A 23,215-nucleotide genomic window follows, 5' to 3' on the forward strand; every position below is an offset into this window, starting at 1 on the left:
AAATCATAAAATTTTATAATGAAACTACTAAGCATTGGTGGATTAGCTTTTGTACTTGTTGGATTGGCTTCAGCAGGACATCATCATGGTGGTGGTGGTGATGGTGGTCATGGTGGTTCTGTTAGTTATAGCGTTGTAACAAAGCACGACGATTCACATGGACACGGTGGTCATGGCGGTCATGGTGGTCATGATGGCCATCATGAACATAGCAGTTATGTTATAACTTCGCATGGTGGAGGACATGACGGCGGACATGGTGGATATGATGGTGGACATGGTGGTCATGATGGCGGTCACGATGGAGGACACCATGGCGGTCACGAAGCTCACCATTATCCTAAATATGAGTTCAGTTATGGTGTTGAAGATAAACATCATGGAGATAAAAAAAGTCAATGGGAACATCGTGATGGTGGCCATGTGAAAGGTAATGAAGTACATTTATATATGTAATTTTATTAACATATTCACATAATATGATTATTTACATTGTTTTTATAGGTAGTTACTCACTTAAGGAAGCTGATGGCACTACTCGTGTTGTAGAATACACTGCTGATAAACACAGTGGGTTCAATGCTAAGGTTCATAAAATCGGACATGCCCACGGTGGTCATGATGGAGGTCACGATCATGGTCACGGACATGGTCATGGTCATGGACATGGTGGTCATGGAAGCAGTTACGTTAATGTTAAACAACATCATTAAATGCGAAAGAATTTCATAGTGAAAAACTATAGAATATATATCAGTGCAAACTGTTAAAATAGTTGTTTAATATGTAAATAATAAATACGAGTATTCATATAGGAATAAAAATGTTTTACTTTGAAAATGTTTACATTATAAGATATAGTGTTTAATTTGTTAAATTTTTAATTACAATATTGAAATGGAAATTGCTTTCGAATAAGTGGAGTACATCTGTATATTATTTACTAAGTACCCAATAATTACAAAACTTTTAAGAGAAGGGTGAAAAATAGCTATTTGGTTCTTTGTTCTTTTAAAGTATTAGTCAATTTATTAGTCAATATAATTATAGATTTGTTGTAAATTCGTTCCAATTTGAAACAAAACTTCACTAATTTAACGAGAATAAACTATGAAGAAGTTACCAATATATTAATTTAGATTATTTATCTTATTTAAAGTCTTCGTATTAGGAAGTATTTGAAACACGCTCAAATATTTTAAACATTATATGTTTTTAGAAAATAAATTATAAATATTTTGTAGAAATTTTAAGAAAATAGCTTGTTTGCATTTACATTTTGAGTCTGTTTGTTTTGAAATCGTCTTTGTTGTATTAAATTTGAAGATCAGTCAATAAATTATTTATGGAATAATATTTTTGTGAAGCAATATAAGCATCAGCATTGTACGATTGCTTTATATAATTTCTTCACATAACAGTTCATATGTTAGCATAAGTAGAGAACTCTCTTGTTAAGATTATGGAATCAAATTAGTATAAAATATAGAGAACATAAAATTCTCAAAAGTATTCCATTAAACACTTTTGACAAATTATTTTTTGTGCACATATTATATACAATCTCTACTTCATATTTTATATAAAATGAAATATTTGAAAAATTTTACAAATATAGTTTGGAGTATGAAAAGATATCAAGCATTTTTATATTCTACTATTCTACTTGTATAATAGACCTAAACTGCAGCATTTCTATATAAGAGACTGTCATTAACGCAAGGACCAAACTGTTTGAAATATTTTGATAATAATATTCTAATGTTATTTCTGGAGAAAAATATGTTTGCTAATGAAAAAACGATTCCAAAAAAAATGTTAATGAAAATCTCTTTAAAAATATTGAAAATCAATCTAGTATAACAAACATGTAGTCAATAATAATATAATAATGATGTTTAGTCAAGCTCCTACCATATAAGAGAAAATAATAATGTTATTTCTAACATAATATTGCAAACAATTGGTGGAAAATGTCCTACTCGTATTTTATTAGTGTAATTAGAAGTAAAAATTATTGTAGTGACTGTCAAGTGAAATGAAAAATACTATTATATGTTATATAAAAAGAAAAATAGAAGAAAATCATATGGAAATAAAATTTAAATTAAAAGGAAGTGATCTATGTACTTGATAATACACTAGCATATTTTTGATATGTTCCATTAAGGTTTTTAATATAAAGTGATTTTATTCGTTTATAGTACTGTACAAAATGTTAGAAATTCGACTACGTGTTACAATCTTCATTGCACTTGTTAAACTGAACGTTTTTATAGATAAAAACAAGGCCGTTGTTGTTAACGGTTTATATGAGAGCGGGTTGAATTGCAAATCCAAAACGAATTTTACCGATTATCTTATTTTAAAGAATGAGTCAAATGTATTACAACAATTTCCGAATTTCTATACTCGTATATTGACCTTTTAGCAATCAGTTTAAAGGGCAAAATTTAGTATAAATACTTAAATAATTCAATTTATTTATCAGTTCAACAATTAGTTTCCAACAGCAGAGTAATCTTATCCATTGTATAATATTAGAGTATAGTTTTAAAATCATAAAATTTTATAATGAAACTACTAAGCATTGGTGGATTAGCTTTTGTACTTGTTGGATTGGCTTCAGCAGGACATCATCATGGTGGTGGTGGTGATGGTGGTCATGGTGGTTCTGTTAGTTATAGCGTTGTAACAAAGCACGACGATTCACATGGACACGGTGGTCATGGCGGTCATGGTGGTCATGATGGCCATCATGAACATAGCAGTTATGTTATAACTTCGCATGGTGGAGGACATGACGGCGGACATGGTGGATATGATTTTGGACATGGTGGTCATGATGGCGGTCACGATGGAGGACACCATGGCGGTCACGAAGCTCACCATTATCCTAAATATGAGTTCAGTTATGGTGTTGAAGATAAACATCATGGAGATAAAAAAAGTCAATGGGAACATCGTGATGGTGGCCATGTGAAAGGTAATGAAGTACATTTGTATATAATTTTATTAACATATTCACATAATATGATTATTTACATTGTTTTTATAGGTAGTTACTCACTTAAGGAAGCTGATGGCACTACTCGTGTTGTAGAATACACTGCTGATAAACACAGTGGATTCAATGCTAAGGTCCATAAAATCGGACATGCCCACGGTGGTCATGATGGAGGTCACGATCATGGTCACGGACATGGTCATGGTCATGGACATGGTGGTCATGGAAGCAGTTACGTTAATGTTAAACAACATCATTAAATGCAAAAGAATTTCATATTGAAAAACTATAGAATATATATCAGTGCAAACTGTTAAAATAGTTGTTTAATATGTAAATAATAAATACGAGTATTCATATAGGAATAAAAATGTTTTACTTTGAAAATGTTTACGATATAAGATATAGTGTTTAATTGCTTTCGAATAAGTGGATTACATCTGTATATCATTTACTAAGTACCCAATAATTACAAAATTTTTAAGAGAAGTGTGAAAAATAGCTATTTGGTTCTTTGTTTTTTTAAAGTATTAGTCAATTTATTAGTCATTAATTAATTTATTATTCGTTCCAAACTGAAACAAAACTTCACTAATTTAACGAGAATACACTATGAAGAAGTTACCAATATATTAATATAGATTATTTATCTTATTTAACGTCTCCATATTAGGAAGTATTTGAAACACGCTCAAATATTTTAAACATTATATGTTTTTAGAAAATAAATTATAAATATTTTGTAGAAATTTTAAGAAAATAGCTTGTTTGCATTTACATTTTGAGTCTGTTTGTTTTGAAATCGTCTTTGTTGTATTAAATTTGAAGATCAGTCAATAAATTATTTATGCAATAATATTTTTGTGAAGAAATATAAGCATCAGCATTGTACGATTCCTTTATATAATTTCTTCACATAACAGTTCATATGTTAGCATAAGTAGAGAACTCTCTTGTTAAGATTATGGAATCAAATTAGTATAAAATATAGAGAACATAAAATTCTCAAAAATATTCCATTAAACACTTTTGACAAATTATTTTTTGTGCACATATTATATACAATCTCTACTTCATATTTTATATAAAATAAAATATTTGAAAAATTTTACAAATATAGTTTGGAGTATGAAAAGATATCAAGCATTTTTATATTCTACTATTCTACTTGTATAATAGACCTAAACTGCAGCATTTCTATATAAGAGACTGTCATTAACGCAAGGACCAAACTGTTTGAAATATTTTGATAATAATATTCTAATGTTATTTCTGGAGAAAAATATGTTTGCTAATGAAAAAACGATTCCAAAAAAAATGTTAACGAAAATCTCTTTAAAAATATTGAAAGTCAATCCAGTATAACAAACATGTAGTCAATAATAATATAATAATGATTTTTAGTCAAGCTCCTACCATATAAGAGAAAATAATAATATTATTTCTAACATAATATTGCAAACAATTGGTGGGAAATTTGTCCTACTCGTATTTTATCAGTATAATTAGAAGTAAAAATTATTGTAGTGACTGTCAAGTGAAATGAAAAATACTATTATATGTTATATAAAAAGAAAAATAGAAGAAAATCATATAGAAATAAAATTTAAATTAAAAGGAAGTGATCTAATGTACTTGATAATACACTAGCATATTTTTGATATGTTCCATTAAGGTTTTTAAATGATTTTATCTACATACGTCACAATGTTAAAATTCACTATTGTTTCAATCTCATGCATGTTAAACATGAACGTTTTTATAGCATAAACTAAGGCCGTTTTGATTAACTGTTATATGAGAGCGGTTGAATTGCAATCAAAACGAATTTTATCGGATTATCTTATAAAATGATCAAAATGTATACAACAATTCCGAATGTCATACTCCGACTATATACCCTTTAGCAATCAGTTTAAAGGGCAAACTTAGTATAAACTACTTAAATAATTCAATCTTATTCATCATTTTCAACAATTATTTCTCCAACAGCAGATTCTTATCCAATGTAAATATTTATCTTAAAACAAAAAATTTTATACATGAAACTTATATTATCATATTTACTTGTTGATTGCTCCCATTCACCAGACATCATCAGTTTGTTGTTGATGGTGTGGCTGGGTTATAGCGTTGTAACAAAGCACGACGATTCACATGGACACGGTGGTCACGGTGGTCACGGTGGTCATGGTGGTCATGGTGGTCATGATGGCCATCATGAACATAGCAGTTATGTTATAACTTCGCATGGTGGAGGACATGACGGCGGACATGGTGGATATGATGGTGGACATGGTGGTCATGATGGCGGTCACGATGGAGGACACCATGGCGGTCACGAAGCTCACCATTATCCTAAATATGAGTTCAGTTATGGTGTTGAAGATAAACATCATGGAGATAAAAAAAGTCAATGGGAACATCGTGATGGTGATCATGTGAAAGGTAATGAAGTACATTTGTATATAATTTTATTAACATATTCACATAATATAATTATTTACATTGTTTTTATAGGTAGTTACTCACTTAAGGAAGCTGATGGCACTACTCGTGTTGTAGAATACACTGCTGATAAACACAGTGGATTCAATGCTAAGGTCCATAAAATCGGACATGCCCACGGTGGTCATGATGGAGGTCACGATCATGGTCACGGACATGGTCATGGTCATGGACATGGTGGTCATGGAAGCAGTTACGTTAATGTTAAACAACATCATTAAATGCGAAAAAATTTCATATTGAAAAACTATAGAATATATATCAGTGCAAACTGTTAAAATAGTTGTTTAATATGTAAATAATAAATACGAGTATTCATATAGGAATAAAAATGTTTTACTTTGAAAATGTTTACGATATAAGATATAGTGTTTAATTTGTTAAATTTTTGATTACAATATTGAAATGGAAATTGCTTTCGAATAAGTGGAGTACATCTGCATATCATTTACTAAGTACCCAATAATTACAAAACTTTTAAGAGAAGGGTGAAAAATAGCTATTTGGTTCTTTATTTTTTTAAAGTATTAGTCAATTTATTAGTCAATGTAATTATAGATTTGTTGTAAATTCGTTCCAAATTAAAACAAAACTTCACTAATTTAACGAGAAAAAACTATGAAGAAGTTACCAATATATTAATTTAGATTATTTATCTTATTTAACGTCTCCGTATTAGGAAGTATTTGAAACACGCTCAAATATTTTAAACATTATATGTTTTTAGAAAATAAATTATAAATATTTTGTAGAAATTTTAAGAAAATAGCTTGTTTGCATTTACATTTTGAGTCTGTTTGTTTTGAAATCGTCTTTGTTGTATTAAATTTGAAGATCAGTCAATAAATTATTTATGCAATAATATTTTTGTGAAGCAATATAAGCATCAGCATTGTACGATTCCTTTATATAATTTCTTCACATAACAGTTCATATGTTAGCATAAGTAGAGAACTCTCTTGTTAAGATTATGGAATCAAATTAGTATAAAATATAGAGAACATAAAATTCTCAAAAATATTCCATTAAACACTTTTGACAAATTATTTTTTGTGCACATATTATATACAATCTCTACTTCATATTTTATATAAAATAAAATATTTGAAAAATTTTACAAATATAGTTTGGAGTATGAAAAGATATCAAGCATTTTTATATTCTACTATTCTACTTGTATAATAGACCTAAACTGCAGCATTTCTATATAAGAGACTGTCACTAACGCAAGGACCAAACTGTTTGAAATATTTTGATAATAATATTCTAACGTTATTTCTGGAGAAAAATATGTTTGCTAATGAAAAAACGATTCCAAAAAAAATGTTAATGAAAATCTCTTTAAAAATATTGAAAATCAATCCAGTATAACAAACATGTAGTCAATAATAATATAATAATGATTTTTAGTCAAGCTCCTACCATATAAGAGAAAATAATAATATTATTTCTAACATAATATTGCAAACAATTGGTGGGAAATTTGTCCTACTCGTATTTTATCAGTATAATTAGAAGTAAAAATTATTGTAGTGACTGTCAAGTGAAATGAAAAATACTTTAATATGTTATATAAAAAGAAAAATAGAAGAAAATCATATGGAAATAAAATTTAAATTAAAAGGAAGTGATCTATGTACTTGATAATACACTAGCATATTTTTGATATGTTCCATTAAGGTTTTTAATATAAAGTGATTTTATTCGTTTATAGTACTGTACAAAATGTTAGAAATTCGACTACGTGTTACAATCTTCATTGCACTTGTTAAACTGAACGTTTTTATAGATAAAAACAAGGCCGTTGTTGTTAACGGTTTATATGAGAGCGGGTTGAATTGCAAATCCAAAACGAATTTTACCGATTATCTTATTTTAAAGAATGAGTCAAATGTATTACAACAATTTCCGAATTTCTATACTCGTATATTGACCTTTTAGCAATCAGTTTAAAGGGCAAAATTTAGTATAAATACTTAAATAATTCAATTTATTTATCAGTTCAACAATTAGTTTCCAACAGCAGAGTAATCTTATCCATTGTATAATATTAGAGTATAGTTTTAAAATCATAAAATTTTATAATGAAACTACTAAGCATTGGTGGATTAGCTTTTGTACTTGTTGGATTGGCTTCAGCAGGACATCATCATGGTGGTGGTGGTGATGGTGGTCATGGTGGTTCTGTTAGTTATAGCGTTGTAACAAAGCACGACGATTCACATGGACACGGTGGTCATGGCGGTCATGGTGGTCATGATGGCCATCATGAACATAGCAGTTATGTTATAACTTCGCATGGTGGAGGACATGACGGCGGACATGGTGGATATGATTTTGGACATGGTGGTCATGATGGCGGTCACGATGGAGGACACCATGGCGGTCACGAAGCTCACCATTATCCTAAATATGAGTTCAGTTATGGTGTTGAAGATAAACATCATGGAGATAAAAAAAGTCAATGGGAACATCGTGATGGTGGCCATGTGAAAGGTAATGAAGTACATTTGTATATAATTTTATTAACATATTCACATAATATGATTATTTACATTGTTTTTATAGGTAGTTACTCACTTAAGGAAGCTGATGGCACTACTCGTGTTGTAGAATACACTGCTGATAAATACAGTGGGTTCAATGCTAAGGTCCATAAAATCGGACATGCCCACGGTGGTCATGATGGAGGTCACGATCATGGTCACGGACATGGTCATGGTCATGGACATGGTGGTCATGGAAGCAGTTACGTTAATGTTAAACAACATCATTAAATGCGAAAGAATTTCATAGTGAAAAACTATAGAATATATATCAGTGCAAACTGTTAAAATAGTTGTTTAATATGTAAATAATAAATACGAGTATTCATATAGGAATAAAAATGTTTTACTTTGAAAATGTTTACGATATAAGATATAGTGTTTAATTTGTTAAATTTTTAATTACAATATTGAAATGGAAATTGCTTTCGAATAAGTGGAGTACATCTGTATATTATTTACTAAGTACCCAATAATTACAAAACTTTTAAGAGAAGGGTGAAAAATAGCTATTTGGTTCTTTGTTCTTTTAAAGTATTAGTCAATTTATTAGTCAATATAATTATAGATTTGTTGTAAATTCGTTCCAATTTGAAACAAAACTTCACTAATTTAACGAGAATAAACTATGAAGAAGTTACCAATATATTAATTTAGATTATTTATCTTATTTAAAGTCTTCGTATTAGGAAGTATTTGAAACACGCTCAAATATTTTAAACATTATATGTTTTTAGAAAATAAATTATAAATATTTTGTAGAAATTTTAAGAAAATAGCTTGTTTGCATTTACATTTTGAGTCTGTTTGTTTTGAAATCGTCTTTGTTGTATTAAATTTGAAGATCAGTCAATAAATTATTTATGGAATAATATTTTTGTGAAGCAATATAAGCATCAGCATTGTACGATTGCTTTATATAATTTCTTCACATAACAGTTCATATGTTAGCATAAGTAGAGAACTCTCTTGTTAAGATTATGGAATCAAATTAGTATAAAATATAGAGAACATAAAATTCTCAAAAGTATTCCATTAAACACTTTTGACAAATTATTTTTTGTGCACATATTATATACAATCTCTACTTCATATTTTATATAAAATAAAATATTTGAAAAATTTTACAAATATAGTTTGGAGTATGAAAAGATATCAAGCATTTTTATATTCTACTATTCTACTTGTATAATAGACCTAAACTGCAGCATTTCTATATAAGAGACTGTCATTAACGCAAGGACCAAACTGTTTGAAATATTTTGATAATAATATTCTAATGTTATTTCTGGAGAAAAATATGTTTGCTAATGAAAAAACGATTCCAAAAAAAATGTTAATGAAAATCTCTTTAAAAATTTTGAAAATCAATCTAGTATAACAAACATGTAGTCAATAATAATATAATAATGATGTTTAGTCAAGCTCCTACCATATAAGAGAAAATAATAATGTTATTTCTAACATAATATTGCAAACAATTGGTGGAAAATGTCCTACTCGTATTTTATCAGTATAATTAGAAGTAAAAATTATTGTAGTGACTGTCAATTGAAATGAAAAATACTATTATATGTTATATAAAAAGAAAAATAAAAGAAAATCATATGGAAATAAAATTTAAATTAAAAGGAAGTGATCTATGTACTTGATAATACACTAGCATATTTTTGATATGTTCCATTAAGGTTTTTAATATAAAGTGATTTTATTCGTTTATAGTACTGTACAAAATGTTAGAAATTCGACTATGTGTTACAATCTTCATTGCACTTGTTAAACTGAACGTTTTTATAGATAAAAACAAGGCCGTTGTTGTTAACGGTTTATATGAGAGCGGGTTGAATTGCAAATCCAAAACGAATTTTACCGATTATCTTATTTTAAAGAATGAGTCAAATGTATTACAACAATTTCCGAATTTCTATACTCGTATATTGACCTTTTAGCAATCAGTTTAAAGGGCAAAATTTAGTATAAATACTTAAATAATTCAATTTATTTATCAGTTCAACAATTAGTTTTCAACAGCAGAGTTATCTTATCCATTGTATAATATTTGAGTATAGTCTTAAAATCAAAAAATTTTATAATGAAACTACTAAGCATTGGTGGATTAGCTTTTGTACTTGTTGGATTGGCTTCAGCAGGACATCATCATGGTGGTGGTGGTGATGGTGGTGGTCATGGTGGTTCTGTTAGTTATAGCGTTGTAACAAAGCACGACGATTCACATGGACACGGTGGTCACGGTGGTCACGGTGGTCATGGTGGTCATGGTGGTCATGATGGCCATCATGAACATAGCAGTTATGTTATAACTTCGCATGGTGGAGGACATGACGGCGGACATAGTGGATATGATGGTGGACATGGTGGTCATGATGGCGGTCACGATGCAGGACACCATGGCGGTCACGAAGCTCACCATTATCCTAAATATGAGTTCAGTTATGGTGTTGAAGATAAACATCATGGAGATAAAAAAAGTCAATGGGAACATCGTGATGGTGATCATGTGAAAGGTAATGAAGTACATTTGTATATAATTTTATTAACATATTCACATAATATGATTATTTACATTGTTTTCATAGGTAGTTACTCACTTAAGGAAGCTGATGGCACTACTCGCGTTGTAGAATACACTGCTGATAAACACAGTGGATTCAATGCTAAGGTCCATAAAATCGGACATGCCCACGGTGGTCATGATGGAGGTCACGATCATGGTCACGGACATGGTCATGGTCATGGACATGGTGGTCATGGAAGCAGTTACGTTAATGTTAAACAACATCATTAAATGCGAAAGAATTTCATATTGAAAAACTATAGAATATATATCAGTGCAAACTGTTAAAATAGTTGTTTAATATGTAAATAATAAATACGAGTATTCATATAGGAATAAAAATGTTTTACTTTGAAAATGTTTACGATATAAGATATAGTGTTTAATTTGTTAAATTTTTAATTACAATATTGAAATGGAAATTGCTTTCGAATAAGTGGAGTACATCTGTATATCATTTACTAAGTACCCAATAATTACAAAACTTTTAAGAGAAGGGTGAAAAATAGCTATTTGGTTCTTTGTTCTTTTAAAGTATTAGTCAATTTATTAGTCAATATAATTATAGATTTGTTGTAAATTCGTTCCAATTTGAAACAAAACTTCACTAATTTAACGAGAATAAACTATGAAGAAGTTACCAATATATTAATTTAGATTATTTATCTTATTTAAAGTCTTCGTATTAGGAAGTATTTGAAACACGCTCAAATATTTTAAACATTATATGTTTTTAGAAAATAAATTATAAATATTTTGTAGAAATTTTAAGAAAATAGCTTGTTTGCATTTACATTTTGAGTCTGTTTGTTTTGAAATCGTCTTTGTTGTATTAAATTTGAAGATCAGTCAATAAATTATTTATTTAAGTTGAAAAATTTTTTCAGCTATCAGACCAACCACAATAAAACGCTTTTATTTAAAAATTTTTAGAAGCAGATATTTCGTTCTTTATTTTAGAACATCTTCAGTGCTATAATAATTATACAAAAAAATTACAAAATAAAACTTATAAAAGTTACACATTACAATTAAAATATTACCTTAATTTTTTAATAAAAAGCTTAACTTAAGGTTTATAAAATTACAATTAAAAACAATATATACGTAAAGTAACATATATATAAAATGACACTATTAAAGGCACAAATATTAAATTAACAATAATTATTTTTGTTTTTAACATCACATATGTTCGATATCAGACAATAATAAACATAGAAACAAAAATAAGGAAAATGGAATTATAAAATCTATTTTGTTATGTCAAAAACTTTAGTACAACTTATATAGTTGTCTTTGTTTAATAAATTTAAAAAATATAATATACATTATTATTATTTCTCTTAAAACATCTCAGAATCAATATCAAACGGTCAAATTATTTTCTTTCTTCTTTTTTTTTTTTTTTGTTTTCTTTTAACCGATATTTGTCAAGTATATTAGAATAAAGAGCACTGAAATTCTCTGTGTCTTTTTTAAAATTCACCACCTGGTTGTAATTTAATATAATGTGTATGACTTCAGCTAGTACTCTTTTTTGGTAATTATTTTCAATTTCAAGAATTGAAGCATCTTCGAAATTGAAAGTATGTTTAGCTGAATGATGATGTTCAGATAAGGCTGTTTTTTTATAATCATCAGTGCGTCTGCACGTACTTTTATGCTCACTTAACCTTTTTGATAATTTTTGTTTCGTCATTCCTATATAAGATTTACTGCAATCATTACAATTAATCTTATATATTAGATTAGACAAATTTTCTTTTTTCTCTTGATCTTTCAGCTTTGAGAAAAAAACATTGGTTGTTTTTAAATTATATAATACAACGTCAATAATTTGTTCTTCTTTGAAAAGTTTCGAAATTTTTTGAGATAAACCAGGAATGTTTGGAAAAGTGCACCTTTTTTTAATATTGTTAGAATTGCTCACTGTTGTGTTTTTAACTAATTGTGTATGTTTATTTGATAATAATATTTTGTTAACGAAATATTTAGGATAGTTATTATTATTTAGTATTTTTTTAATTTGTTTAATATTATCTTCCATAAATATTTCATCACTTAAAGCTTTAACTCTGCTTATAAAGTTTCTAACAGTGTTGACTTTTTGGTGTATTGGATGATTAGATAAAAAATTCAGTAATCTACCTGAAGATGTCGGTTTTTTATACCAGTTGGTGATAATCTTTTTGTCATTTCTTATGACCATAATATCTAAGAAAGGAATTTTTCCATCCTTTTCAATTTCATATGTAAATTGAATGTGTGGATTCACATTGTTAAAAGCTGTAACCGTATTATTAACTTCGTCTTTGGGTATTGCAAATAACGTATCATCAACATAATACATAGCCAATGTTACTTCAAATGGTAATTTATTTAAAACTGTTGATATTATAAACTCCATAATGAAGTTAGCTAGTGATGGTGATGCCGGATTTCCCATTGATGTACCGTCCAATTGATGAATAATTTTATTATTGAATTTAAAAAAGCTATTGTTAAAAATAAATAAAATTATTTCTATGAATATGTCTTTTGGAATTGCCGTAAAACAACTTATAAAACACCAGTATTTTTTAATCATTTCTACCATCAAGGTTTTGGGAATGCTAGGAAACAGGGATATTACATCTAATGATATTAATATGTATCCATCTGGAATATTCGTTTTCTTTAAAATCTCAATTGCTTCGAATGAGTTTTTAATACTCCGGTGGAAAGTGGAACATATTTTTGAGAAAATTTTATGAATAAATGTAGATAAGTTGTATGTAGGTGAGTTAATGTTACTAATCACAGGTCTATAAGCTATTTTTTGTATAATTATTATAGCACTGAAGATGTTCTAAAATAAAGAACGAAATATCTGCTTCTAAAAATTTTTAAATAAAAGCGTTTTATTGTGGTTGGTCTGATAGCTGAAAAAAATTTTTCAACTTAAATAATACGAAACCAGATGATAAACAAACTTAATCATGAATACTAATGGCTTCTTTATGGAAATAAAAACAAAATTTGGTTACAAGAACATGTTACTATTAAAACAATTAATGAACTTAAGCAAAACATTGGCAAATTATAACAACAGAAGAATTTTCTTGCTCAAATGTAGACAAAAAAATATAATACCTTCACATATAAAAAATAATATTAACTGCATATTCACTATTACAACAGACAATCATCCGTATAAGAATAAAGCTGACAATATTTTAAAAAAATTTAGACGATCAATTTTAAACTTGGAAATCAAAATAACAATATGGAAAATTGATATTACTAACAAAGAAATAATCAAAATAAAATCTGAACTTAGACAAAACATTGATACAATAACTTTAGATAACTTTTATATAAGATTAAAACATAGATACAACTCGTTGTTTGATAAAGTTAAGAAATCAAATTGTAAAAAATTCGAAAATCTGATAAAAAAACATGACACATTTACAATTACTTGTAGAAAGGAATTTATTCATAATTATACCGATATTGAACTTCCTCCACCAGTCCAAAGAATTATAGGAATGGGTCCAAAATTTTCTCTACAATTGGAAACAAAAGATGTCAACATGACTACTATTATTAAAGATTTTGAATATTGTGTACAACAACATCCGTATAACAATAATAAATTAGACCAATTGAGAATGAAAGGAATAAATATGATTACCAATTTTTATTCAAATGGACAATTACTTAATAAAACCAATAGTATGAAAAAAGACATAAATGCTACGAAAAAATTTTTACATGATAACAACAACATTTTTGTAAAAAGAGCAGATAAGGGAAATTCTACTGTCATTTTATATAAGGAAGAATATTTCCAATATATGACAGAGATGTTTAGTGATGAAAATAAGTATGAAGTTGTAAATAAAGATCCTACCACATCAATTGAGACTAAAAGTAATGCAATTATTGATTCACTATCAAAAGCGGGAATCATCGAAAAAACCGAAGTGTATAAATTAAAAAAACATAACAGTATATGCCCCAAAGCATATGGTCTCAGAAAAACTCATAAAGTAGGAAAAATAGCTTATAGACCTGTGATTAGTAACATTAACTCACCTACATACAACTTATCTACATTTATTCATAAAATTTTCTCAAAAATATGTTCCACTTTCCACCGGAGTATTAAAAACTCATTCGAAGCAATTGAGATTTTAAAGAAAACGAATATTCCAGATGGATACATATTAATATCATTAGATGTAATATCCCTGTTTCCTAGCATTCCCAAAACCTTGATGGTAGAAATGATTAAAAAATACTGGTGTTTTATAAGTTGTTTTACGGCAATTCCAAAAGACATATTCATAGAAATAATTTTATTTATTTTTAACAATAGCTTTTTTAAATTCAATAATAAAATTATTCATCAATTGGACGGTACATCAATGGGAAATCCGGCATCACCATCACTAGCTAACTTCATTATGGAGTTTATAATATCAACAGTTTTAAATAAATTACCATTTGAAGTAACATTGGCTATGTATTATGTTGATGATACGTTATTTGCAATACCCAAAGACGAAGTTAATAATACGGTTACAGCTTTCAACAATGTGAATCCACACATTCAATTTACATATGAAGTTGAAAAGGATGGAAAAATTCCTTTCTTAGATATTATGGTCATAAGAAATGACAACAAGATTATCACCAACTGGTATAAAAAACCGACATCTTCAGGTAGATTACTGAATTTTTTATCTAATCATCCAATACACCAAAAAATCAACACTGTTAGAAACTTTATAAGCAGAGTTAAAGCTTTAAGTGATGAAATATTTATGGATGATAATATTAAACAAATTAAAAAAATACTAAATAATAATAACTATCCTAAATATTTCGTTAACAAAATATTATTATCAAATAAACATACACAATTAGTTAAAAACACAACAGTGAGCAATTCTAACAATATTAAAAAAAGGTGCACTTTTCCAAACATTCCTGGTTTATCTCAAAAAATTTCGAAACTTTTCAAAGAAGAACAAATTATTGACGTTGTATTATATAATTTAAAAACAACCAATGTTTTTTTCTCAAAGCTGAAAGATCAAGAGAAAAAAGAAAATTTGTCTAATCTAATATATAAGATTAATTGTAATGATTGCAGTAAATCTTATATAGGAATGACGAAACAAAAATTATCAAAAAGGTTAAGTGAGCATAAAAGTACGTGCAGACGCACTGATGATTATAAAAAAACAGCCTTATCTGAACATCATCATTCAGCTAAACATACTTTCAATTTCGAAGATGCTTCAATTCTTGAAATTGAAAATAATTACCAAAAAAGAGTACTAGCTGAAGTCATACACATTATATTAAATTACAACCAGGTGGTGAATTTTAAAAAAGACACAGAGAATTTCAGTGCTCTTTATTCTAATATACTTGACAAATATCGGTTAAAAGAAAACAAAAAAAAAAAAAAAGAAGAAAGAAAATAATTTGACCGTTTGATATTGATTCTGAGATGTTTTAAGAGAAATAATAATAATGTATATTATATTTTTTAAATTTATTAAACAAAGACAACTATATAAGTTGTACTAAAGTTTTTGACATAACAAAATAGATTTTATAATTCCATTTTCCTTATTTTTGTTTCTATGTTTATTATTGTCTGATATCGAACATATGTGATGTTAAAAACAAAAATAATTATTGTTAATTTAATATTTGTGCCTTTAATAGTGTCATTTTATATATATGTTACTTTACGTATATATTGTTTTTAATTGTAATTTTATAAACCTTAAGTTAAGCTTTTTATTAAAAAATTAAGGTAATATTTTAATTGTAATGTGTAACTTTTATAAGTTTTATTTTGTAATTTTTTTGTATAATTATTATAGCACTGAAGATGTTCTAAAATTAAGAACGAAATATCTGCTTCTAAAAATTTTTAAATAAAAGCGTTTTATTGTGGTTGGTCTGATAGCTGAAAAAATTTTTCAACTTAAATAATACGAAACCAGATGATAAACAAACTTAATCATTAATAATAAATTATTTATGCAATAATATTTTTGTGAAACAATATAGGCATCAGCATTGTACGATTCCTTTATATAATTTCTTCACATAACAGTTCATATGTTAGCATAAGCAGAGAACTCTCTTGTTAAGATTATGGAATCAAATTAGTATAAAATATAGAGAACATAAAATTCTCAAAAGTATTCCATTAAACACTTTTGACAAATTATTTTTTGTGCACATATTATATACAATCTCTACTTCATATTTTATATAAAATAAAATATTTAAAAAATTTTACAAATATAGTTTGGAATATGAAAAGATATCAAGCATTTTTATATTCTACTATTCTACTTGTATAATAGACCTAAACTGCAGCATTTCTATATAAGAGACTGTCATTAACGCAAGGACCAAACTGTTTGAAATATTTTGATAATAATATTCTAATGTTATTTCTGGAGAAAAATATGTTTGCTAATGAAAAAACGATTCCAAAAAAAATGTTAATGAAAATCTCTTTAAAAATATTGAAAATCAATCTAGTATAACAAACATGTAGTCAATAATAATATAATAATGATGTTTAGTCAAGCTCCTACCATATAAGAGAAAATAATAATGTTATTTCTAACATAATATTGCAAACAATTGGTGGAAAATGTCCTACTCGTATTTTATCAGTATAATTAGAAGTAAAAATTATTGTAGTGACTGTCAATTGAAATGAAAAATACTATTATATGTTATATAAAAAGAAAAATAAAAGAAAATCATATGGAAATAAAATTTAAATTAAAAGGAAGTGATCTATGTACTTGATAATACACTAGCATATTTTTGATATGTTCCATTAAGGTTTTTAATATAAAGTGATTTTATTCGTTTATAGTACTGTACAAAATGTTAGAAATTCGACTATGTGTTACAATCTTCATTGCACTTGTTAAACTGAACGTTTTTATAGATAAAAACAAGGCCGTTGTTGTTAACGGTTTATATGAGAGCGGGTTGAATTGCAAATCCAAAACGAATTTTACCGATTATCTTATTTTAAAGAATGAGTCAAATGTATTACAACAATTTCCGAATTTCTATACTCGTATATTGACCTTTTAGCAATCAGTTTAAAGGGCAAAATTTAGTATAAATACTTAAATAATTCAATTTATTTATCAGTTCAACAATTAGTTTCCAACAGCAGAGTAATCTTATCCATTGTATAATATTAGAGTATAGTTTTAAAATCATAAAATTTTATAATGAAACTACTAAGCATTGGTGGATTAGTTTTTGTACTTGTTGGATTGGCTTCAGCAGGACATCATCATGGTGGTGGTGGTGATGGTGGTGGTCATGGTGGTTCTGTTAGTTATAGTGTTGTAACAAAGCACGACGATTCACATGGACACGGTGGTCACGGTGGTCATGGCGGTCATGGTGGTCATGATGGCCATCATGAACATAGCAGTTATGTTATAACTTCGCATGGTGGAGGACATGACGGCGGACATGGTGGATATGATGGTGGACATGGTGGTCATGATGGCGGTCACGATGGAGGACATCATGGCGGTCACGAAGCTCACCATTATCCTAAATATGAGTTCAGTTATGGTGTTGAAGATAAACATCATGGAGATAAAAAAAGTCAATGGGAACATCGTGATGGTGATCATGTGAAAGGTAATGAAGTACATTTGTATATAATTTTATTAACATATTCACATAATATAATTATTTACATTGTTTTTATAGGTAGTTACTCACTTAAGGAAGCTGATGGCACTACTCGTGTTGTAGAATACACTGCTGATAAACACAGTGGATTCAATGCTAAGGTCCATAAAATCGGACATGCCCACGGTGGTCATGATGGAGGTCACGATCATGGTCACGGACATGGTCATGGTCATGGACATGGTGGTCATGGAAGCAGTTACGTTAATGTTAAACAACATCATTAAATGCAAAAGAATTTCATATTGAAAAGCTATAGAATATATATCAGTGCAAACTGTTAAAATAGTTGTTTAATATGTAAATAATAAATACGAGTATTCATATAGGAATAAAAATGTTTTACTTTGAAAATGTTTACGATATAAGATATAGTGTTTAATTTGTTAAATTTTTGATTACAATATTGAAATGGAAATTGCTTTCGAATAAGTGGAGTACATCTGCATATCATTTACTAAGTACCCAATAATTACAAAACTTTTAAGAGAAGGGTGAAAAATAGCTATTTGGTTCTTTATTTTTTTAAAGTATTAGTCAATTTATTAGTCATTAATTAATTTATTATTCGTTCCAAACTGAAACAAAACTTCACCAATTTAAAGAGAATAAACTATGAAGAAGTTACCAATATATTAATATAGATTATTTATCTTATTTAACGTCTCCGTACATTATATGTTTTTAGAAAATAAATTATAAATATTTTGTAGAAATTTTAAGAAAATAGCTTGTTTGCATTTACATTTTGAGTCTGTTTGTTTTGAAATCGTCTTTGTTGTATTAAATTTGAAGATCAGTCAATAAATTATTTATGCAATAATATTTTTGTGAAGCAATATAAGCATCAGCATTGTACGATTCCTTTATATAATTACTTCACATAACAGTTCATATGTTAGCATAAGTAGAGAACTCTCTTGTTAAGATTATGGAATCAAATTAGTATAAAATATAGAGAACATAAAATTCTCAAAAATATTCCATTAAACACTTTTGACAAATTATTTTTTGTGCACATATTATATACAATCTCTACTTCATATTTTATATAAAATAAAATATTTGAAAAATTTTACAAATATAGTTTGGAGTATGAAAAGATATCAAGCATTTTTATATTCTACTATTCTACTTGTATAATAGACCTAAACTGCAGCATTTCTATATAAGAGACTGTCATTAACGCAATGACCAAACTGTTTGAAATATTTTGATAATAATGTTCTAATGTTATTTCTGGAGAAAAATATGTTTGCTAATGAAAAAACGATTCCAAAAAAAATGTTAATGAAAATCTCTTTAAAAATATTGAAAATCAATCCAGTATAACAAACATGTAGTCAATAATAATATAATAATGATTTTTAGTCAAGCTCCTACCATATAAGAGAAAATAATAATATTATTTCTAACATAATATTGCAAACAATTGGTGGGAAATTTGTCCTACTCGTATTTTATCAGTATAATTAGAAGTAAAAATTATTGTAGTGACTGTCAAGTGAAATGAAAAATACTTTTATATGTTATATAAAAAGAAAAATAGAAGAAAATCATATGGAAATAAAATTTAAATTAAAAGGAAGTGATCTATGTACTTGATAATACACTAGCATATTTTTGATATGTTCCATTATGGTTTTTATTATGAAGTGATTTTATTCGTTTATAGTACTGTACAAAATGTTAGAAATTCGACTATGTGTTACAATCTTCATTGCACTTGTTAAACTGAACGTTTTTATAGATAAAAACAAGGCCGTTGTTGTTAACGGTTTATATGAGAGCGGGTTGAATTGCAAATCCAAAACGAATTTTACCGATTATCTTATTTTAAAGAATGAGTCAAATGTATTACAACAATTTCCGAATTTCTATACTCGTATATTGACCTTTTAGCAATCAGTTTAAAGTGCAAAATTTAGTATAAATACTTAAATAATTCAATTTCTTTATCAGTTCAACAATTAGTTTCCAACAGCAGAGTAATCTTATCCATTGTATAATATTTGAGTATAGTTTTAAAATCATAAAATTTTATAATGAAACTACTAAGCATTGGTGGATTAGCTTTTGTACTTGTTGGATTGGCTTCAGCAGGACATCATCATGGTGGTGGTGGTGATGGTGGTCATGGTGGTTCTGTTAGTTATAGCGTTGTAACAAAGCACGACGATTCACATGGACACGGTGGTCATGGTGGTCATGGTGGTCATGATGGCCATCATGAACATAGCAGTTATGTTATAACTTCGCATGGTGGAGGACATGACGGCGGACATGGTGGATATGATGGTGGACATGGTGGTCATGATGGCGGTCACGATGGAGGACACCATGGCGGTCACGAAGCTCACCATTATCCTAAATATGAGTTCAGTTATGGTGTTGAAGATAAACATCATGGAGATAAAAAAAGTCAATGGGAACATCGTGATGGTGGCCATGTGAAAGGTAATGAAGTACATTTGTATATAATTTTATTAACATATTCACATAATATGATTATTTACATTGTTTTTATAGGTAGTTACTCACTTAAGGAAGCTGATGGCACTACTCGTGTTGTAGAATACACTGCTGATAAATACAGTGGGTTCAATGCTAAGGTCCATAAAATCGGACATGCCCACGGTGGTCATGATGGAGGTCACGATCATGGTCACGGACATGGTCATGGTCATGGACATGGTGGTCATGGAAGCAGTTACGTTAATGTTAAACAACATCATTAAATGCGAAAGAATTTCATAGTGAAAAACTATAGAATATATATCAGTGCAAACTGTTAAAATAGTTGTTTAATATGTAAATAATAAATACGAGTATTCATATAGGAATAAAAATGTTTTACTTTGAAAATGTTTACGATATAAGATATAGTGTTTAATTTGTTAAATTTTTAATTACAATATTGAAATGGAAATTGCTTTCGAATAAGTGGAGTACATCTGTATATCATTTACTAAGTACCCAATAATTACAAAACTTTTAAGAGAAGGGTGAAAAATAGCTATTTGGTTCTTTGTTCTTTTAAAGTATTAGTCAATTTATTAGTCAATATAATTATAGATTTGTTGTAAATTCGTTTTAATTTGAAACAAAACTTCACTAATTTAACGAGAATAAACTATGAAGAAGTTACCAATATATTAATTTAGATTATTTATCTTATTTAAAGTCTTCGTATTAGGAAGTATTTGAAACACGCTCAAATATTTTAAACATTATATGTTTTTAGAAAATAAATTATAAATATTTTGTAGAAATTTTAAGAAAATAGCTTGTTTGCATTTACATTTTGAGTCTGTTTGTTTTGAAATCGTCTTTGTTGTATTAAATTTGAAGATCAGTCAATAAATTATTTATGCAATAATATTTTTGTGAAGCAATATAAGCATCAGCATTGTACGATTCCTTTATATAATTTCTTCACATAACAGTTCATATGTTAGCATAAGTAGAGAACTCTCCTGTTAAGATTATGGAATCAAATTAGTATAAAATATAGAGAACATAAAATTCTCAAAAATATTCCATTAAACACTTTTGACAAATTATTTTTTGTGCACATATTATATACAATCTCTACTTCATATTTTATATAAAATAAAATATTTGAAAAATTTTACAAATATAGTTTGGAGTATGAAAAGATATCAAGCATTTTTATATTCTACTATTCTACTTGTATAATAGACCTAAACTGCAGCATTTCTATATAAGAGACTGTCATTAACGCGAGGACCAAACTGTTTGAAATATTTTGATAATAATATTCTAATGTTATTTCTGGAGAAAAATATGTTTGCTAATGAAAAAACGATTCCAAAAAAAATGTTAATGAAAATCTCTTTAAAAATATTGAAAATCAATCTAGTATAACAAACATGTAGTCAATAATAATATAATAATGATGTTTAGTCAAGCTCCTACCATATAAGAGAAAATAATAATGTTATTTCTAACATAATATTGCAAACAATTGGTGGAAAATGTCCTACTCGTATTTTATCAGTATAATTAGAAGTAAAAATTATTGTAGTGACTGTCAATTGAAATGAAAAATACTATTATATGTTATATAAAAAGAAAAATAGAAGAAAATCATATGGAAATAAAATTTAAATTAAAAGGAAGTGATCTATGTACTTGATAATACACTAGCATATTTTTGATATGTTCCATTAAGGTTTTTAATATAAAGTGATTTTATTCGTTTATAGTACTGTACAAAATGTTAGAAATTCGACTATGTGTTACAATCTTCATTGCACTTGTTAAACTGATCGTTTTTATAGATAAAAACAAGGCCGTTGTTGTTAACGGTTTATATGAGAGCGGGTTGAATTGCAAATCCAAAACGAATTTTACCGATTATCTTATTTTAAAGAATGAGTCAAATGTATTACAACAATTTCCGAATTTCTATACTCGTATATTGACCTTTTAGCAATCAGTTTAAAGGGCAAAATTTAGTATAAATACTTAAATAATTCAATTTATTTATCAGTTCAATAATTAGTTTCCAACAGCAGAGTAATCTTATCCATTGTATAATATTAGAGTATAGTTTTAAAATCATAAAATTTTATAATGAAACTACTAAGCATTGGTGGATTAGCTTTTGTACTTGTTGGATTGGCTTCAGCAGGACATCATCATGGTGGTGGTGGTGATGGTGGTCATGGTGGTTCTGTTAGTTATAGCGTTGTAACAAAGCACGACGATTCACATGGACACGGTGGTCATGGTGGTCATGGTGGTCATGGTGGTCATGATGGCCATCATGAACATAGCAGTTATGTTATAACTTCG

General features: G+C 27.8%; 7 protein-coding genes across 7 annotated transcripts; all 7 read left to right on the forward strand.

Annotated features, from left to right (window-relative positions):
- The first annotated feature begins 18 nt into the window (after nucleotides 1–18).
- Nucleotides 19–713, forward strand: LOC119667461 (cold and drought-regulated protein CORA-like). Its single transcript, XM_038076754.1, has 2 exons — nucleotides 19–430; nucleotides 505–713. Exons 1-2 carry the CDS (start codon nucleotides 19–21, stop codon nucleotides 711–713), a joined length of 621 nt encoding a protein of 206 aa, XP_037932682.1.
- A 1,861-nt stretch (nucleotides 714–2,574) lies between these two features.
- Nucleotides 2,575–3,267, forward strand: LOC119667462 (cold and drought-regulated protein CORA-like). The gene is made up of 2 exons (XM_038076755.1): nucleotides 2,575–2,986; nucleotides 3,059–3,267. Exons 1-2 carry the CDS (start codon nucleotides 2,575–2,577, stop codon nucleotides 3,265–3,267), a joined length of 621 nt encoding a protein of 206 aa, XP_037932683.1.
- A 1,782-nt stretch (nucleotides 3,268–5,049) lies between these two features.
- Nucleotides 5,050–5,736, forward strand: LOC119667463 (adult-specific cuticular protein ACP-20-like). Its single transcript, XM_038076756.1, has 2 exons — nucleotides 5,050–5,455; nucleotides 5,528–5,736. Exons 1-2 carry the CDS (start codon nucleotides 5,050–5,052, stop codon nucleotides 5,734–5,736), a joined length of 615 nt encoding a protein of 204 aa, XP_037932684.1.
- A 1,863-nt stretch (nucleotides 5,737–7,599) lies between these two features.
- LOC119667464 (cold and drought-regulated protein CORA-like) lies at nucleotides 7,600–8,292 on the forward strand. Its single transcript, XM_038076757.1, has 2 exons — nucleotides 7,600–8,011; nucleotides 8,084–8,292. Exons 1-2 carry the CDS (start codon nucleotides 7,600–7,602, stop codon nucleotides 8,290–8,292), a joined length of 621 nt encoding a protein of 206 aa, XP_037932685.1.
- Nucleotides 8,293–10,153: 1,861 nt separating this feature from the next.
- On the forward strand, nucleotides 10,154–10,867 carry LOC119667465 (cold and drought-regulated protein CORA-like). Its single transcript, XM_038076758.1, has 2 exons — nucleotides 10,154–10,586; nucleotides 10,659–10,867. Exons 1-2 carry the CDS (start codon nucleotides 10,154–10,156, stop codon nucleotides 10,865–10,867), a joined length of 642 nt encoding a protein of 213 aa, XP_037932686.1.
- Nucleotides 10,868–15,051: 4,184 nt separating this feature from the next.
- LOC119667466 (adult-specific cuticular protein ACP-22-like) lies at nucleotides 15,052–18,621 on the forward strand. The gene is made up of 3 exons (XM_038076759.1): nucleotides 15,052–15,349; nucleotides 17,945–18,340; nucleotides 18,413–18,621. Exons 1-3 carry the CDS (start codon nucleotides 15,052–15,054, stop codon nucleotides 18,619–18,621), a joined length of 903 nt encoding a protein of 300 aa, XP_037932687.1.
- A 1,818-nt stretch (nucleotides 18,622–20,439) lies between these two features.
- LOC119667467 (cold and drought-regulated protein CORA-like) lies at nucleotides 20,440–21,132 on the forward strand. Its single transcript, XM_038076760.1, has 2 exons — nucleotides 20,440–20,851; nucleotides 20,924–21,132. The coding sequence occupies exons 1-2, from the start codon at nucleotides 20,440–20,442 to the stop codon at nucleotides 21,130–21,132; spliced, it is 621 nt and encodes a 206-aa protein (XP_037932688.1).
- The last annotated feature ends 2,083 nt before the right edge of the window (nucleotides 21,133–23,215 follow it).

The sequence above is a fragment of the Teleopsis dalmanni genome, chromosome 1, assembly GCF_002237135.1.
Source record: "Teleopsis dalmanni isolate 2A chromosome 1, ASM223713v2, whole genome shotgun sequence".
Lineage (NCBI taxonomy): Eukaryota > Metazoa > Arthropoda > Insecta > Diptera > Diopsidae > Teleopsis > Teleopsis dalmanni.

Bases quoted from the DNA above. Each gene is read 5' to 3' on its own strand.
- LOC119667461 (XM_038076754.1), top strand. From the start codon at position 19: ATGAAACTACTAAGCATTGGTGGATTAGCTTTTGTACTTGTTGGATTG. The intron at 431-504 runs GTAATGAAGTAC...TTGTTTTTATAG, and splicing joins TGATGGTGGCCATGTGAAAG to GTAGTTACTCACTTAAGGAA.
- LOC119667462 (XM_038076755.1), top strand. From the start codon at position 2,575: ATGAAACTACTAAGCATTGGTGGATTAGCTTTTGTACTTGTTGGATTG. The intron at 2,987-3,058 runs GTAATGAAGTAC...TTGTTTTTATAG, and splicing joins TGATGGTGGCCATGTGAAAG to GTAGTTACTCACTTAAGGAA.
- LOC119667463 (XM_038076756.1), top strand. From the start codon at position 5,050: ATGAAACTTATATTATCATATTTACTTGTTGATTGCTCCCATTCACCA. The intron at 5,456-5,527 runs GTAATGAAGTAC...TTGTTTTTATAG, and splicing joins TGATGGTGATCATGTGAAAG to GTAGTTACTCACTTAAGGAA.
- LOC119667464 (XM_038076757.1), top strand. From the start codon at position 7,600: ATGAAACTACTAAGCATTGGTGGATTAGCTTTTGTACTTGTTGGATTG. The intron at 8,012-8,083 runs GTAATGAAGTAC...TTGTTTTTATAG, and splicing joins TGATGGTGGCCATGTGAAAG to GTAGTTACTCACTTAAGGAA.
- LOC119667465 (XM_038076758.1), top strand. From the start codon at position 10,154: ATGAAACTACTAAGCATTGGTGGATTAGCTTTTGTACTTGTTGGATTG. The intron at 10,587-10,658 runs GTAATGAAGTAC...TTGTTTTCATAG, and splicing joins TGATGGTGATCATGTGAAAG to GTAGTTACTCACTTAAGGAA.
- LOC119667466 (XM_038076759.1), top strand. From the start codon at position 15,052: ATGGGAAATCCGGCATCACCATCACTAGCTAACTTCATTATGGAGTTT. The intron at 15,350-17,944 runs GTAGATTACTGA...TTGGTGGATTAG, and splicing joins TAAAAAACCGACATCTTCAG to TTTTTGTACTTGTTGGATTG. The intron at 18,341-18,412 runs GTAATGAAGTAC...TTGTTTTTATAG, and splicing joins TGATGGTGATCATGTGAAAG to GTAGTTACTCACTTAAGGAA.
- LOC119667467 (XM_038076760.1), top strand. From the start codon at position 20,440: ATGAAACTACTAAGCATTGGTGGATTAGCTTTTGTACTTGTTGGATTG. The intron at 20,852-20,923 runs GTAATGAAGTAC...TTGTTTTTATAG, and splicing joins TGATGGTGGCCATGTGAAAG to GTAGTTACTCACTTAAGGAA.